Source organism: Typopeltis vanoorti, chromosome 8, assembly GCF_054136105.1.
Source record: "Typopeltis vanoorti isolate ZY-2024b chromosome 8, IOZ_Tvanoo_1.0, whole genome shotgun sequence".
Classification (NCBI taxonomy): domain Eukaryota; kingdom Metazoa; phylum Arthropoda; class Arachnida; order Uropygi; family Thelyphonidae; genus Typopeltis; species Typopeltis vanoorti.
This window is the reverse complement of record NC_143556.1, coordinates 109,100,384-109,114,935: the sequence shown is the minus strand read 5'-3', so window position 1 is coordinate 109,114,935 and position 14,552 is coordinate 109,100,384. Positions and strand designations below refer to the sequence as shown.

The 14,552-nt window shown below is 32.7% G+C and overlaps 1 protein-coding gene across 2 annotated transcripts in view; it reads right to left on the bottom strand.

Moving 5' to 3' along the window:
* The window catches only part of LOC150104274 (uncharacterized), a 224,188-nt gene that overhangs the window by 73,040 nt on the left and 136,596 nt on the right, over positions 1-14,552 (bottom strand). For both annotated transcript variants that reach the window (XR_016548687.1, XM_090396879.1), the window contains exons 29-34: positions 14,103-14,185; positions 10,957-11,081; positions 8,896-9,105; positions 7,562-7,635; positions 2,472-2,573; positions 1,213-1,383 (exon numbers count right to left, since the gene is read on the bottom strand). Coding sequence is in view for 1 of the 2 variants with exons in the window: in XM_090396879.1 (XP_090253005.1) it covers positions 1,213-1,383; positions 2,472-2,573; positions 7,562-7,635; positions 8,896-9,105; positions 10,957-11,081; positions 14,103-14,185 (765 nt within the window). In the remaining variant the exon portion in view is untranslated. The remainder of the gene's footprint in view (positions 1-1,212; positions 1,384-2,471; positions 2,574-7,561; positions 7,636-8,895; positions 9,106-10,956; positions 11,082-14,102; positions 14,186-14,552) is intronic.

The following is a 14,552-nucleotide window of genomic DNA, read 5'->3' as shown; positions in this document are numbered from 1 at the left end:
ATCCTAAACTCGCAGTAAAGCTTTCACATTCCTCTTGAAATTTGGTCACTTTCAATGAGGTAAAAATATTGAGAGCTTTTGCCTGAATATTTCCTGTACTAAGAGGTATTATTTTTTTTTTTTTTGGTTACAATCCTCAATCCAGAGTGAAGACGCTCCATCTCGATCATTAAATGGCTTCTATTTCGGGTGATCTGCATGTTTAAAGAAGCAATGGCAACTTTTTCTTGTTCTTTGTATTCTTTGCTGTTATTTAATATAGTCTAAACTGTAGACTTCTTTGTATCCTAGGTCTCGCACGATCATTGCATTACTAGCGCCACTTTCATGTCTCTTATTAATGACTTCAGCTTTTCCGCTCGCTGCAGATTGGCGATAAAAAAATTTCTCATAACGTAAATAAATCGCGTTAACTGATTCATCTCGCTTAAAGCAGGAAATAGTATAATTTCACTCATTCGCGCTAACTGGTTATCGCACATATCGAAATCGCGTTAAACGAGGGTTTCCTTAATGGTTTTGTGATGAATGAAGATAACGTATATTTTGATTATTTTAATTTATTTGTATTCTGTCAAATTAAGGCTTTAAGTTTAATTTAATTTAATTTAATAATTGACAAATAATCATGACAAATTTTAAAGAAAGTTTTCAAAATGTATCGCAATGAATGAAAAAAAAATCGTATTGCTTGAAGAACAATAATTAATGGCATTATTGTATATAATAACAATAATAATAATAAACCTTTTGAATTGCATGTACCCAAGAGAGAAGTATAAGCATTGTAGTGGTAATAACGATATTAAAGGGTGCAAGTAAAATAGTAAATAATAATAAAAAAATAAAATCGAACGGAGGTTTGCTTAATCAGTTCAACATCAAGGTATTTCATGCTAAAGATGACAATTTTTTTTTTGCAAGAAATATGGATACTTTTAATCATTTTTAAAAGAGCTTTTATAATTTGAAAAAAAAAATCAGTTATTGACATACATGAGAGAAATATCAAAGGAAGAATCTAAAATTTATCGCAATCATAAAAAAAATCGTGTTTCTTGAAGAACAATAATTTATAATTAATAATTTATTACAAATCACTATATATATATATATATATATATATACTTTTTTTTTTATATTACCTTAGAGATCGGAGAAATGTAGCACGTAGTCTTTAAGATATAAAGATTAAGGATTGCGAACACTAACCTCTCTAGTATCGAAGCGTTTTGAATGTAAGTTAAAGCATTTAGCAGTCGTAATCGCTCTTGAGCGGAGGTCTCATTCAGATAACGGCTCCACATGTAATTCCACATACTTTCAGAATTCATATTTTTCATACCGTAATCGTAATATATTGGACGTAAATTAGGATCAATCCTGTAATAAATAAAAAACATAATTAAAACTCTAAATTTGCTTCTAAGATATCTGTAAAAGGATGCAACATGATTGTGATTTTTTTTTATTTATGAATGTTTTCCGATATTAGCAAATCGAAAAAAAATTCTAAAATATAGAAACGCTAAAGAAATTAAACTGAATAGCGTATTTGAAAAAAAGAATATTTTTGCAACTGTTTGTTTTGCACAGCTTTTTTAGGGATCAAGTACATGCAAAGTTTAATTTGCAGCTGAGAAATAAGAAATATAAAAGTATCAAGCCTTAAATAGGTTAATAAATAAGTTTAAGAGTACTTATTTTTTTTCTTACGCAGGAAATAAATACAATGTGTAATGCAGAAACTTTAACAAAACCGAGTGAATTATAAGAATGCAAAATGACTTTGAGCTCCAGAAACATTGAATGACATAACACTTCTGCCGCATTTTATAAAGGCAGTCAAAGTTTAAATATTTAGAGTGGTATTAAGAATTTTAGGTAACTTAATGATCAATGTTAGTGTTTTGGTCCCGATTTAAACAACCAATTTATTTTTCTTAGTTATACGGATGAGATAAATGAAGCAGCACTTTTTCAGTTTATAAAAAGTAAAACTCCAGGGCGGGAGCAATGCATTCTCTATATCAAAACAGCTAAGTCATCTTCAGCTGAAAAGCCGTTAGAAATGTTGACTTCTAGATAGGGTTGAACGTGTGTCTTTCAAGAAAATAGTAAGTTATTTCTTTTCGATCTGTTGTGAGGAGAACGTTAGTTAACAGGGGAAATTAGCAGTGATGCCTAAAATAGGATAAGATTATACAAAATAAACTGATCTTTAAAATTATGAAACGAAGATCGTTTTAGTATGTTGTTAACTTAGAGAACTTACTTTTTTAAATTTCAACTACCTTCGGGTTTTTTTTTTTTTTGGACAAAACACTAACTTTTCCCATTAAATACCTTGATACAGTTAGAAGATCAATTACACTTTATCCTAAAATAAAGTAAACATTAAAATAATACTCAGAAGCAGTAATTTTATGAATGACTAGAATGATTAAATAAAAAAACAGCATTATGCTTACTCTTTTCCTGTTTTCCATTTTAGAAGACTTTCTGTAGCTACTGCAAGGCAATCTTTATTTCCACTCTGGCAAGCAAGTCGGAATACGATATATTTTAGACGCCTATTTTAAAATCAGGAACATAAATTAGCTACATCCTTACTCAAAATAGCTATTCGAAATATAGTTATGACATATACGGTTAGAAGGCAAATTTATCGTTTATGAAAGTATCAGATATTATTTTTCTCCGTATATATTATGAAACTGACTGAAAATCACGATTATGATTCTACTGAAAGCAAAAATAAAAGGATGATTCTCTTTCTTATTATTTATTACTTATCACACTCATTTGTAATTCTGATGACTTAAGTAGAACATGCTGCGGTATATCATTTAGAAGCTAAGCATTCTACATTATCGTTCGATAGCTGCGGCTTTCAGTAGTGAAGCATGCCGCAAGTGCATTTACATGAAATGGGATAAATTTAATTGCAAAAACAAGCGCTTCTATATAAGAAGTTTTTATTTTAGTACATCTGTTAAACAAATTTAAAACGTTCAAGTTTTTGACTTTAGACAATTCTAGATAGCAAAAATATTTTGGAATAGGCTTACAATGAATTGGAGAATCTTCGATGATAAACATGTCATTACTAATTGGTGTTACACAGAAAAATCATAGATTGAAGATCGCGAATTAATTCATTTGCAATTTTTATAACTTGTACATTTTGACAAAAGATTTCAGCTTTATTATGATTTGTACATAGTGAAGCAAGCAAAAGTAACCGAGTATTTAGTTATTTTTGCTTGTTTCAAATTAGACCGTAAATGTTATATCACTATATAATTAATTGCAATCATTCTTTCCAATTATGTTGAATATTTCAAACAGATATTTTCAAAAGAAGTATGTACATACATAAATGCTAAATAAAGTATTAGAAGAAGCAATCAGAGAAATGCTCTTTCCTACATCTGAAATAAAATAATAATAAAGAAACAGTTTCAACTTTTCGCACCATTGAATTTATAAGGTACCAAAAGTCAATACGTACGATAGCCCATTCAGTCACATCCAACAAGTAAGACAGATTCTTGCAGCGATTCCCTGTTGCGAACAGCTCGATCCACTAGATTCAACATATGCTCTCCAAGAAGTGAGATCTAGTGACCGAGAAAGCCAATAGCATACGGTAAACTTACCTGCATGCTCTTCAAATCATTCCCCGACGGTAGGTGCCTCACTGTTTGAAGATTTATCCCGTTCGAAATAAGCGTTACCAGACAGATACAAATTGCAAGTATTAAAAGACATTTGGTCTGGAACAAGATTTTAGAAGTTGTGATAATCACACATCGCTCCGCCAGTATCAGGAGACTTAACTTTTGCTAAGAAAATATCCCCCCCCTAACCATATCACTCTGCCTCCATCAGTGTACAGAGTTTCCAACTATCGATGGGTTCATTGATACATGGTGTTGTCATCATGAATATCATCACCCTTCCGACAGTATGAAACACCCTGAACTGGAATTGCTAGTATCAAGATTTTTTTTCACTTATTTTGGACTCTCGCACTTATAGTGCCTATTGAACACCTACTTTTTTTAAGCTCCCGGAAATGATTATGGTAAGGCTGTCTTCTGCTACATCTCTTCCCTAAATGGATCCAACATGTTGCATTCATATATCGGATCCATTTAAAGAAAAGGTTTCATCTGCACACCATTGTTGTATTTTCCGACATTTGCCAGATTGCAGTCCAGTTTTTAGAGTGCATGATTCGACCTCTTAAATAAAGATGTCTCGGATAAAAGTATTGCTAATGTCTGGATTTTTTCTGATTAATACTAGACCATTATTAATACACATTCCTAGACATAATGTTGAGTGTGAACCAGCAGGTGGAAGGTTTGTACAAACATATCTTACAAGAACTATCTGGCACGTTCAAAGTTGCCTAAGTTTGTTATGTCCACAGCTTTGCTTATACGAAAGAAAGATGATATCGGTATTTGCTAACGCAGTGGCCTCTTTCAAGCGATAGACTCTTTCCCACTTTGTCGCATTGTAAACATAGTACGAACTAATGTTAACATTTCCTGTATAATATAACGCATATTCTTTCTGATCCTTTTTGATTTGTTAAATTAAAAATATTGAAAACGGAAAAGATGGAATGTGTTTTATTAAGCATTATTAAATCAAAACTAATTGAGTGACTGTGTTTCACAGATGAAGTTGACAGTTGAAAACATTATCAGATGATGTTCTCGTACACATTTACGTTTCTTTCTTTTCTTTTTTGGTAAGGCGAATTGGTATTTAAGATCGTCTTCTCTTTGAAGAACTTCCAGCCAGTTATGGCTTTACAATCATTATGCAATTTACATCTCTTGCTGATTGGCATTACAACCACGAAGGTGGTTTTATTTTCTCAATTTCTTTAATTGGTGAAATTTAGAGCCTTCGTAGATCCGTCGGTACAGACGAAGCCCTTTGGTCGGAAAGACCTGGGTTCGATTCCCGTCCGAGACGTGAGGAACCTTTATCTGGTCTCTTTCCACTAAAGGTGAGTTAGCCGGTCTCATACGGAGGTAGAGGGTTTTTAATCCGGAAACTCGGGTTTTTCGTGCCTCAGAACAGGAAAACCGGTCCCGTGAACACAAGCATCTCCAGACATAGGACATCTCCAGGAATAAAGATCGACCAATCTATTCGGTGGGATTTTCGGTTTCGATGCTTAAACGGTGAAGTGTGGGTCTACGCGTTAGCGTAAATTATGATGATGCTACAATTTAGGCTGTTGTTTTCAATCAGTAAAAAACCATGAGATCGTTATAACAATTTGAGCAATATGATGTCGATAAAGTATACGAATATTATATCATGAATCCCTTCTGAAATATTTCATTGATTTATAATCACATGAAATTTACTTCCTATAGTACGGTACAAACACCAGTAGATGGAATCTCTTAAAAATCTCCATCGTTCATGCTAGAGGAGGTAATAATGATATGGAGTATGTTGTGCTGTTCGGAATTTGTATCGGTGTTGCGTATTGAGCAACATATGACTAGTGGGGATAATCAGAAGCTACTAGTAAAAGACCATCTGTATTCTGCCATGTTGCAAGCCGTCTCATGTGGAGAGAGAGGAGGTCTTACAGATTGAAAATCTGGTATATCACTGGATTCGTGCCATAGCTAATTGGCTGGAGAAACAAAGAAGTAACACCAATCTTGAACTGCCAGCAAATGTAGAGGATCTTAATCCAATCAAAATCTTGTGTAATGTTCTGGAATGTGCTGTGACACTTAGCAGACACTGCACTTTTCTCCGTTCGGACCTGTGTAATGTCTCCCAAAAATTGGCTACAAATCCAACATATGTTGTTACACATCTACTGGAATCAATAAATCATGGCGTATACTATGGATCGGTGAAAATGGTGGATGAAGCATGATATTACATAGGCGGTCATAATTATGTGTTTTAACAAAGCAATTAAACAGAAACTTCCCTTCAGAAGCAAAAAACACTTCTTCGATTGTAATGTTCCAGAGAGACTATGGGAAATCAAATGAAACTAAGTGAATGCATTAATAATTTCTATTTGCTCCAGAGCCATAAGGAGGAATCATAGAATTCTAATTAAAGGGTTAGACCAGGGGTAGACAGGGAAATCAAATGAAACTGAGTGAATGCATTAATAATTTCTATTGCTCCAGAGCCATAAGGATGAATCATAGAATTCTAATTAAAGGGTTAGACCAGGGGTAGATACGGAAATCAAATGAAACTGAGTGAATGCATTAATAATTTCTATTTGCTCCAGAACCATAAGGAGGAATCATAGAATTCTAATTAAAGGGTTAGACCAGGGGTAGACAGGGAAATCAAATGAAACTGAGTGAATGCATTAATAATTTCTATTTGCTCCAGAACCATAAGGAGGAATCATAGAATTCTAATTAAAGGGTTAGACCAGGGGTAGACAGGGAAATCAAATGAAACTGAGTGAATGCATTAATAATTTCTATTTGCTCCAAAGCCATAAGGAGGAATCATAGAATTCTAATTAAAGGGTTAGACCAGAGGTCGGCAATCGGCGGCCCAAACGTGCATTTTTGGTGACCCATAAAAGGTTGACCATACTTACATGGCATGTAGCCTGTATGTTGAATTATTTAAATAATACATTTTATAATATGAATAATAAATTAAAAATAATTTTATACCTATACTTCGTGATATCGTCGTGCAACTTGGCGCGAGTCAACTATGTGAGTCATCATGAGTGGGGATAACAAATGCGACTTCAGCCGACGAAAACCGAGATTTTGTCGCACTTTTGCAGTCGCGTTTCCTGATCCGTCTTTTAATACAGTTCAATAACATCAACTATTATTTTCAGATATATAGTTGCTAAAAATAATTTCAAAAATATGTTCAAGAAAATGTAAAATTACAGATGGAGGAAGAAGGTTTAATGATGCTGTTATGAAAACATAAGTGTTGATATTATGAAAGAATATAATATATATAATATCACACGTCAGTACGAGAATCAACACGAAAGCCAAAGGATTGCAACTGTGAAGCTTGAAAAAATCAAATTAATAAATTACAAGCTTCTTTTATTGGTCAGCAAAACATATTTAAGATGCAAAGTATTCATAATGAATCCGTTGTTCGTGCTACGTTTGCGGCTCGATTATTAAAAATAAAAGTTGAATGTGGCCCGTAAGTCTGAAAGAGTTGTCGACCCCTGGGTTAGAAAATAATTGCACCAGATTATGATAATTTTCCACCCTAATGCTTACGCAATTACCAATCATGCAACAATAAATATTTAAATTTCCCCCTGGCCAATGACAAGTTTTAGTGTACTTCACATTATCTAACACGAAACTCGTTTTTATTATTTTTAGAATAATATGAAACATTTGTATTCATATTATTTGTATGTAACTTTATTTATCTTCTCCTCTAGTAATTGCTACAGAACTGTCAGAAGACATAAAACTGTTTCCCTTAGATATGTGGCTAAAAGTTATAAATAGTGACCTTAAAAGAAGAGATATTTTTATCATACCTCATCACATAGGAATTTGGGTTGGCTTGTGTATCATCCATGAGAGCTGCTGTTGTAATTCTATCCACAAATATCTAGAAATAAAGAAATATGCAGTAACGTCTACTTTTTATGTGTTTGAAAATTAAAATAATAGTTTTCATACTTCAAATCACTTCCTTTCAGTATTACTGATTTTTTTTTCACTCAGTTAATTCAAATTGATTATTCATACATACAATTTACATAATGTATTTACATACAAGCATACACGTCATAGATTATATGCATCTTCATTGAGTTATTGTAGATATGTAAATTGAAATTGAGATAAAATTGTAATGTCATTTTTCCCTACTTACTACACAGATTTACAATAAGATCTTCGGGTAGGTTTTACATAATGATTGTTGTAATAGTAAAACATTTACTTGTATGATGCCATTTATACAATACTCGGCTCTGGTTATTCTGTAGTTAGCATTAAAGAAATTTTAGCGTAATTGTGTGATAACAAAGGAATTTGGATGTTAGCATTTCATGCGCTGTTGCGATGGAAATAAAGTTGGCACCATTGCCTTGCTCTCAAAGAGCTCAGCTTTACCACTTGATACTAGAGTAATACTAATATATTTATTTTATAATCTCTACAGAATGCATATGTTGTTATAGTGTATCACAATATATATTCATATAATACCTTGTATATTTCGTGCTTTTATGAATGCCGTAGTTTTTCTCCTTTAATCTGTAGAGCTTGCTTGTGATTATTCGTAATTTGTTTTATAGCTGATTTATGCGGCTATTTCAGTTCATATATGCATCAAAGTAAATTCCAAGGTAGTGTGTTGTTTCGATATGAATGGAGGTGATTATTTTATTTTGCAGAGGGACAAATATCGGATAGCTATGAAATTATTACCTGGCTGGTTCACTGTGTTTATGAATATCTAATATTAATTTTGATTATCAGAGGTTAAGTGAATAGAGTTTATGGTGAGCCATATGATGACCAGATTGATTCTTGCATGTTTTCTTGAGCAATGTTTACAGGTGTGAATAGATATTATAATTGTGTCATCTGCGCATTAGAAGATATTAAATATGAGGTAGTTGATTAATATCATGAATATAAATGTGGAACAGAACAGGAGAAAAAGAAAAGTTCCCTGTGGAACTCTTTATTGCGGGGTGATCCGATGCATGTGATTTGTTTCAGATTTGTTTACCAACTTAGCATAATATAATTACTTACATGTAAAATTAAATAATTATCAAAATAAATGATGGCTGTCTAACACTTTTCAAATCCAGATAAGAATAATCCCAAAGGAATATGCATTATCATTACGTACCTGTAGACTCTTGTAAGTTTCATGATCATGTTGCTCCAGTAAACTTCCAATATCATTCATAAATCGGTCAAAAGTTCTCCAGGGCGCGAAATGATTTTCACGTACAAGATAACGAGAAATTCCTAGAGGAATTTCATATGAAATATGGCCGGCTCGTGCAAGCATAAAAGAATCGAAGATGAGGTTTGCTCTGTCCGCTAGAGTAAATACCTGCAGAAACATTGGAGAAAGAAAAGGGTAAATAGTGGCTTCTCTTATAAAACACTTGCATTTAAAATCTTATTAACACATACAAGTTCTGGAAGAAAAAACATACTTAATTTATGGATATAGAAAAACAGAAATTTATGGTAATTAATGGTTAACATACAAGAAAGTTATTGAGAAAGAAGAAGACGAAAGCAAATTTTAAGTAGCTAGACAAAGAAGTTAACTTGATTTGATAAAGCAATACCAGTTAATGAAGAGGGTAGTTTTAATCAGGAGATGTTAGTTTTTTTCCTGTAAAAAGGAAATATCTTACAGCTTGATTCGCGAAGTTTTTATTACGCCTACAAAAAATGCCATTTCATGTCTTTTCGCTACAAAAAAAATTGATTTAGGTCAGGCTGATGGCGAAGACGGCTAACTCCCAATGAAACTTTTTTTGCACATATACATAAGCAACTATTTATATTCAGAAGCACTGAGATAACACATCTTTAGTGTCGTCAACAATACTTGATTTCTTGTGATACGAGACAGCGATTCTCTATTATGACATCAATTATAATTTCTGGAACCTTTTAGGGTCCACTTGTCATCAGAATTACGTTCTTTTTAGTCTTTTTAGTACCAAGCAGTTGGATCTGTTTATTACCAAGCAATAAACAAAACTTTCCACATCACGAAAAGCATCTCCACACTAAAAAAAACTTCCATCATCATGCTTCATAGTTGAGACAATACAGTCCTGCTAAGAGTGAAGATAAGAAATTCTTTCATGTTTTGGGTTTTCTCATTCGATGAAAAACAGGCTGTAGTGCGATTAATCTCTCCAAAAATAACTATTTCTCATCGTTAATAGTGCAATTTTCAAAGATATAAAATTTAAGCATCACTGCACTTTGCTGAGTAAATTCTTTTACCAGAGAGTTGTGGTGGTGGATCAGCTCATTTCATAGAAAGCACTGCGTAGAGCGCTCTCTGCACTGCTACACAGTGATACTCATTCTCGCCAAAACATTTAACGTACCTGGGAAGTATGGTGCAGCAGTTTTTCAAGAGTGAGTGTTGAATACTCGTGCTGCAATCATCAATTCTTTTTGTTGAAATTTTGTGGTTTCAAGAGATTCTCTTACTATTCTGTTCAATCTGTACGTTCGTAAATATTTCCCGCGACAGCAGTGAACGACTGCGATTCTGTTAATATCTCAGCAATTCGTTTTATGTTCATTCCTGTAATGATGCATTTGATAATCTGTCCACCATCATATCAATAGCTGTTTCCAATGTACCATCTTAGTTCAAACCGTATTTAGCACTCACAATATCTTCCTTATGTAAGGATCATCTAGAAAGTATTGCCATCATATGAATAGCCTTTATTTATATATTTTTGCGTCGTGTGTTTCTGCTGAGATGCTCCATTACTTCTTGTGACATAGTGTGTTACAAGAAGGGATGTTGGTCGAAAGCATGTAAATTTGAGGGTTTGAAATGGCCACATTTTTATCCTTTGGAGAGGAAAAAAAACGAAAAGAAAAACCAGGTAAAACAGCATTAAGATATTTACCAACTGCAACATGTGAGCGTTTCGTTAGCTTTCAGAACACGAAACATATCGAACTAAAAGAAAACCACTCATTGTCTGTTTTAAAAGGTTGCAACAATCAGAAATAGCATTAATGCTGTTTTTTTTTTCGGAAGAAGTCATTATATTTTTTTCCTTTAAGGACTCTAGAATTAATTATAAACTCATTTTACTCGACTCAAACTCTTGTTTCTTAAAGGAGTCTAAATTCTTAAAAAATCCTTTGATTATTTTAAAAATTGCATAAACAATAAAACATATTTAATTACCATATGGTTGTTCATTAAAATATTAATTAACTGTTTCCATCCTTCTTCGTCATAGTTGACTAGGTAAAAACCGCTACTGTTAGTATTAAATTTCACCCATCCTTTCTTTGGCATCATGATTACATCTAGATACGTTAGAAATAAAACATTTTAATAAAATACATGTTTCTTATGTGTTGCGATCATAAGATATAAGATTAATATAAAATCATAATATTGCTGGCTAAAATTTTAAAATGCAATCACTAGGCAATCTATTTATTCAAAATAAACCAAAGAAAACTTTCAAAAAAAAATTGAGTGTGCTTCGGAGTGAATAGTTATACCTATTATAAATTGGGAGAGTGATTTTTGTACTTCCCAAAGCAAAATCTTCCTACCCAGTTTTCGATAAATCGCATTTGATTAGCTGTTTTAACAATTTAAATAACAGAATTTATAAAAACCAGGCTTTGGACCTAACTTCCATACACACACGTTTTATATCGCTATTATGACAGGTGTACGTTGATATAAACGGATCAGTTCGATTTTATCAATTGATTACCTCGCTATTTTTGTAGTCGCGAAAATCTAACAATAATTAGCTAAGCAAAATTGGGTCTTCTGTTGTTATGAGATATTTAAAAATAAATCTGCTTGCGTGCCATTTGGAATTAAATTTCAAAGTATGAATTATCGAAAGTAATGTCGAAAAAATTGTCAAAAAGCTATATATATATATATATATATATATATCGGTCTTTTTGTCACCTGTGTCATCAATTGCTAAATTGCAGAACAAACTTCACATCCGAATTATTTGTATAACCGTCCTTATGTTAGTTTTCACACAAGAAAGTTTAACGTCATGAAAATAATATTATAGAACTTTTTTCATGCATGCCTTGTTTAAACCATAAAATTTAATAATGTTGAATTCATTATCACTCTGTGCAAACAATGGTAACGAAGCTGGACACTAGATCAGGATGAAACATGAAAAATACTGATCAGCTTTTAGTACAAGTAAAATTTCTATAATTAAGTTTTAAAATATATAGATTGATATCTCGTGAGTTTCAAAAAGAAAAAAATATTTAGGAAATGAGATATATATTCAGTAAAAGTTTTAAAATTGCATATTATTAATGCTAATGGTTTGGTTCACACAGTATTTGAAATAGCTGAAAGTTTAGTTCGATTTCGCAAACCGAAACTGAATTACAGTACACCAAAAGAGTCTACTTATGCAAATTAATTTTGCTGCCCTCCGTATATATAGATACTTTTCCCCTTTTGTATTATGAATGATTTCATTTAATGCTGCGAAGATAGAAAATATTTTATGTCTTCAGTTTTTATATTTTAAGCATAAGCTGCAGAAAATAATGGAGGGTGCTGACGAACAGTACGAAGATTAGGCAAGAAAGATGGCCACCATGCTAAGAAAGGCTAAATCAGATTATTAGAAGAAATTATCCAGAGTTGAAAGGAAATACCAAAGCATTTTTTTTCGTTATGTGACAAGTAGGAGAAATAAATAACTATGGAAGGATAACTTTAGTGAGTGCAGATGGTAGAGAAGTAACAGACAAACGTGTTGAGCTACTGAGTGACCATTCTGAAAAGGCATATCATCCAAGTAAAGATATTGTTATAGCAGAGGTGATGGGGACCGATGTGGTCAAAAAGGTTGATGAATTTTAAGTACGTAGGCTATTGCAGAATCTGAATACAAATGCAGCTGAGATTGGATAAGATATCGGCTCGATTTTAAGCGACTGTGCAGGGAAACTGGCGATGCCTTTGACTAGGCTGTTCAATTTAAGTCTCAGCTATGGCAATGTCTCAAAGGATATTGGCAAGACAGCAAAATAATTCCTTTGCTTAAAGGAGGATCTAAGTATGTTTAAAAAAATTATAGACCAATCAGTATTTCAGGAATGGTGGTAAAAGCACTGGAAAAGTTCGTCAAAAAGAGAATTCAGGGAATGGGTGGATAAGAATATGATACTCTATGAATATGATACTCTATGGTTTGTGAAGGTCATGCCTTAGTAATCTATTAACTTTTTATAATAGGGTAATAGCTTTTGAAGAGAATGGCTGTACGATGATATTGTTGGATTTTGCAAAGGGGTTTGAGAGGATATCATATGAAACTATATTACGCAAACTGAAACAAATGGGGATGGGTAGGAAACCGGTGATATATATAAATTGATGGCTCATGGACAGTTACCAAAAAGTGAAATATGGAGGAATAGAATCCAGGAGAAGGCAGGTGACTAGTGGTGTGCTGCAGGACTCTGTGCTTGGACTACTGATGTTTAATTAGGGATGGTGGTAATTAGAGAGCTAAAGTTTAGAGGACATATTACTAAGGTTGCTAAAGTAGATCATACGATTACTTGTCTATTGAAGAACACACAAAAAAGTAAAGATATGGAAGTTGTTATTCCCCTTTATAAGGTCTTGATACGTCGACATCTGGATTGCTGCGCCAAGGTCTAGTCCTTTGGGTTTCTTGGGGATGAGGAAGCAGTGAAGAAGATTCAGAAGCGAGCGATCAAGATGATGAATGGTCAGTGGAATGTTCTCTATAGGAGATACAGATGAGATATGATAGAAACATTTAAGTTACTTAAAGGATTTTATAGGATTGATGAAGAGAAATGTTTCAATACCTGGCTAGAAAGAGAAGAGCAAGTAGTCATCCCTGGAAGTTGGGTAAGAGTGTGGTTAACAAAGGTGTGAGGAAGATTTTTCGCTTGCAGAGTGATGAATGAATGTAATGAGTTGCTGAATCAGTCGTAAGTGCTCTGTCTGTTGATGGTTACAAGGAGACGTACGATAGATGTTGTGTTAATAGTTTGGGTCTCCCACGATGAGTCTTAGGGATGGATCCATGGAGGTGCCAGTGCAATAATAATAATAATAATAATAATAATTATTATTATTATTATTATTATTATTATTATTATTATTATTATTATTATTATTATTATATAGAGCATTTAAAGTTATAAAGAAAATAATGCTATTCGCGGATTCTATAAGAAATAGTGAAAAACATATATGCTCAACATTCACAAGTTTAAAAAAAAAATAATGAAGTAAATATAAAATTATTATGTCACATTAAAGAACCTGTTAAAACATACCTGGATTTGTTGAATTTAATATGTGAATGTGATGCTTTCCGCTTTCTCCAATGTTATAGCTCAATGGAACTTGCCACACATATCTGAATATTTTGTTCGCAATAAACAAACAAAAAAACAATCTTATAACTCTTCGCATAAAATATATTCACACAATTAAAAAATTCAATAATTATAACAAATCAGATGGAAATATTCGAGAAAAGCAATTACTTTAGATGAACAAGCAATACTTTTAGCTGAGAAAAATACTCTTTAGCTCATTTTCATTAAGTTACAGCTTTCAAATCAGATACACACCAGTTCGAAATTTCTGACTTGTTTTGTTTCTTATAATAAACTTCATTATTGGTATAATATTGTAGAATTTAAAAATAAAGCTGCTTATTCAAGTTCTAGTTTCTGTGTGGACTGACATTCATTGAAAAATAATTATTCTCCTGTAAGTCT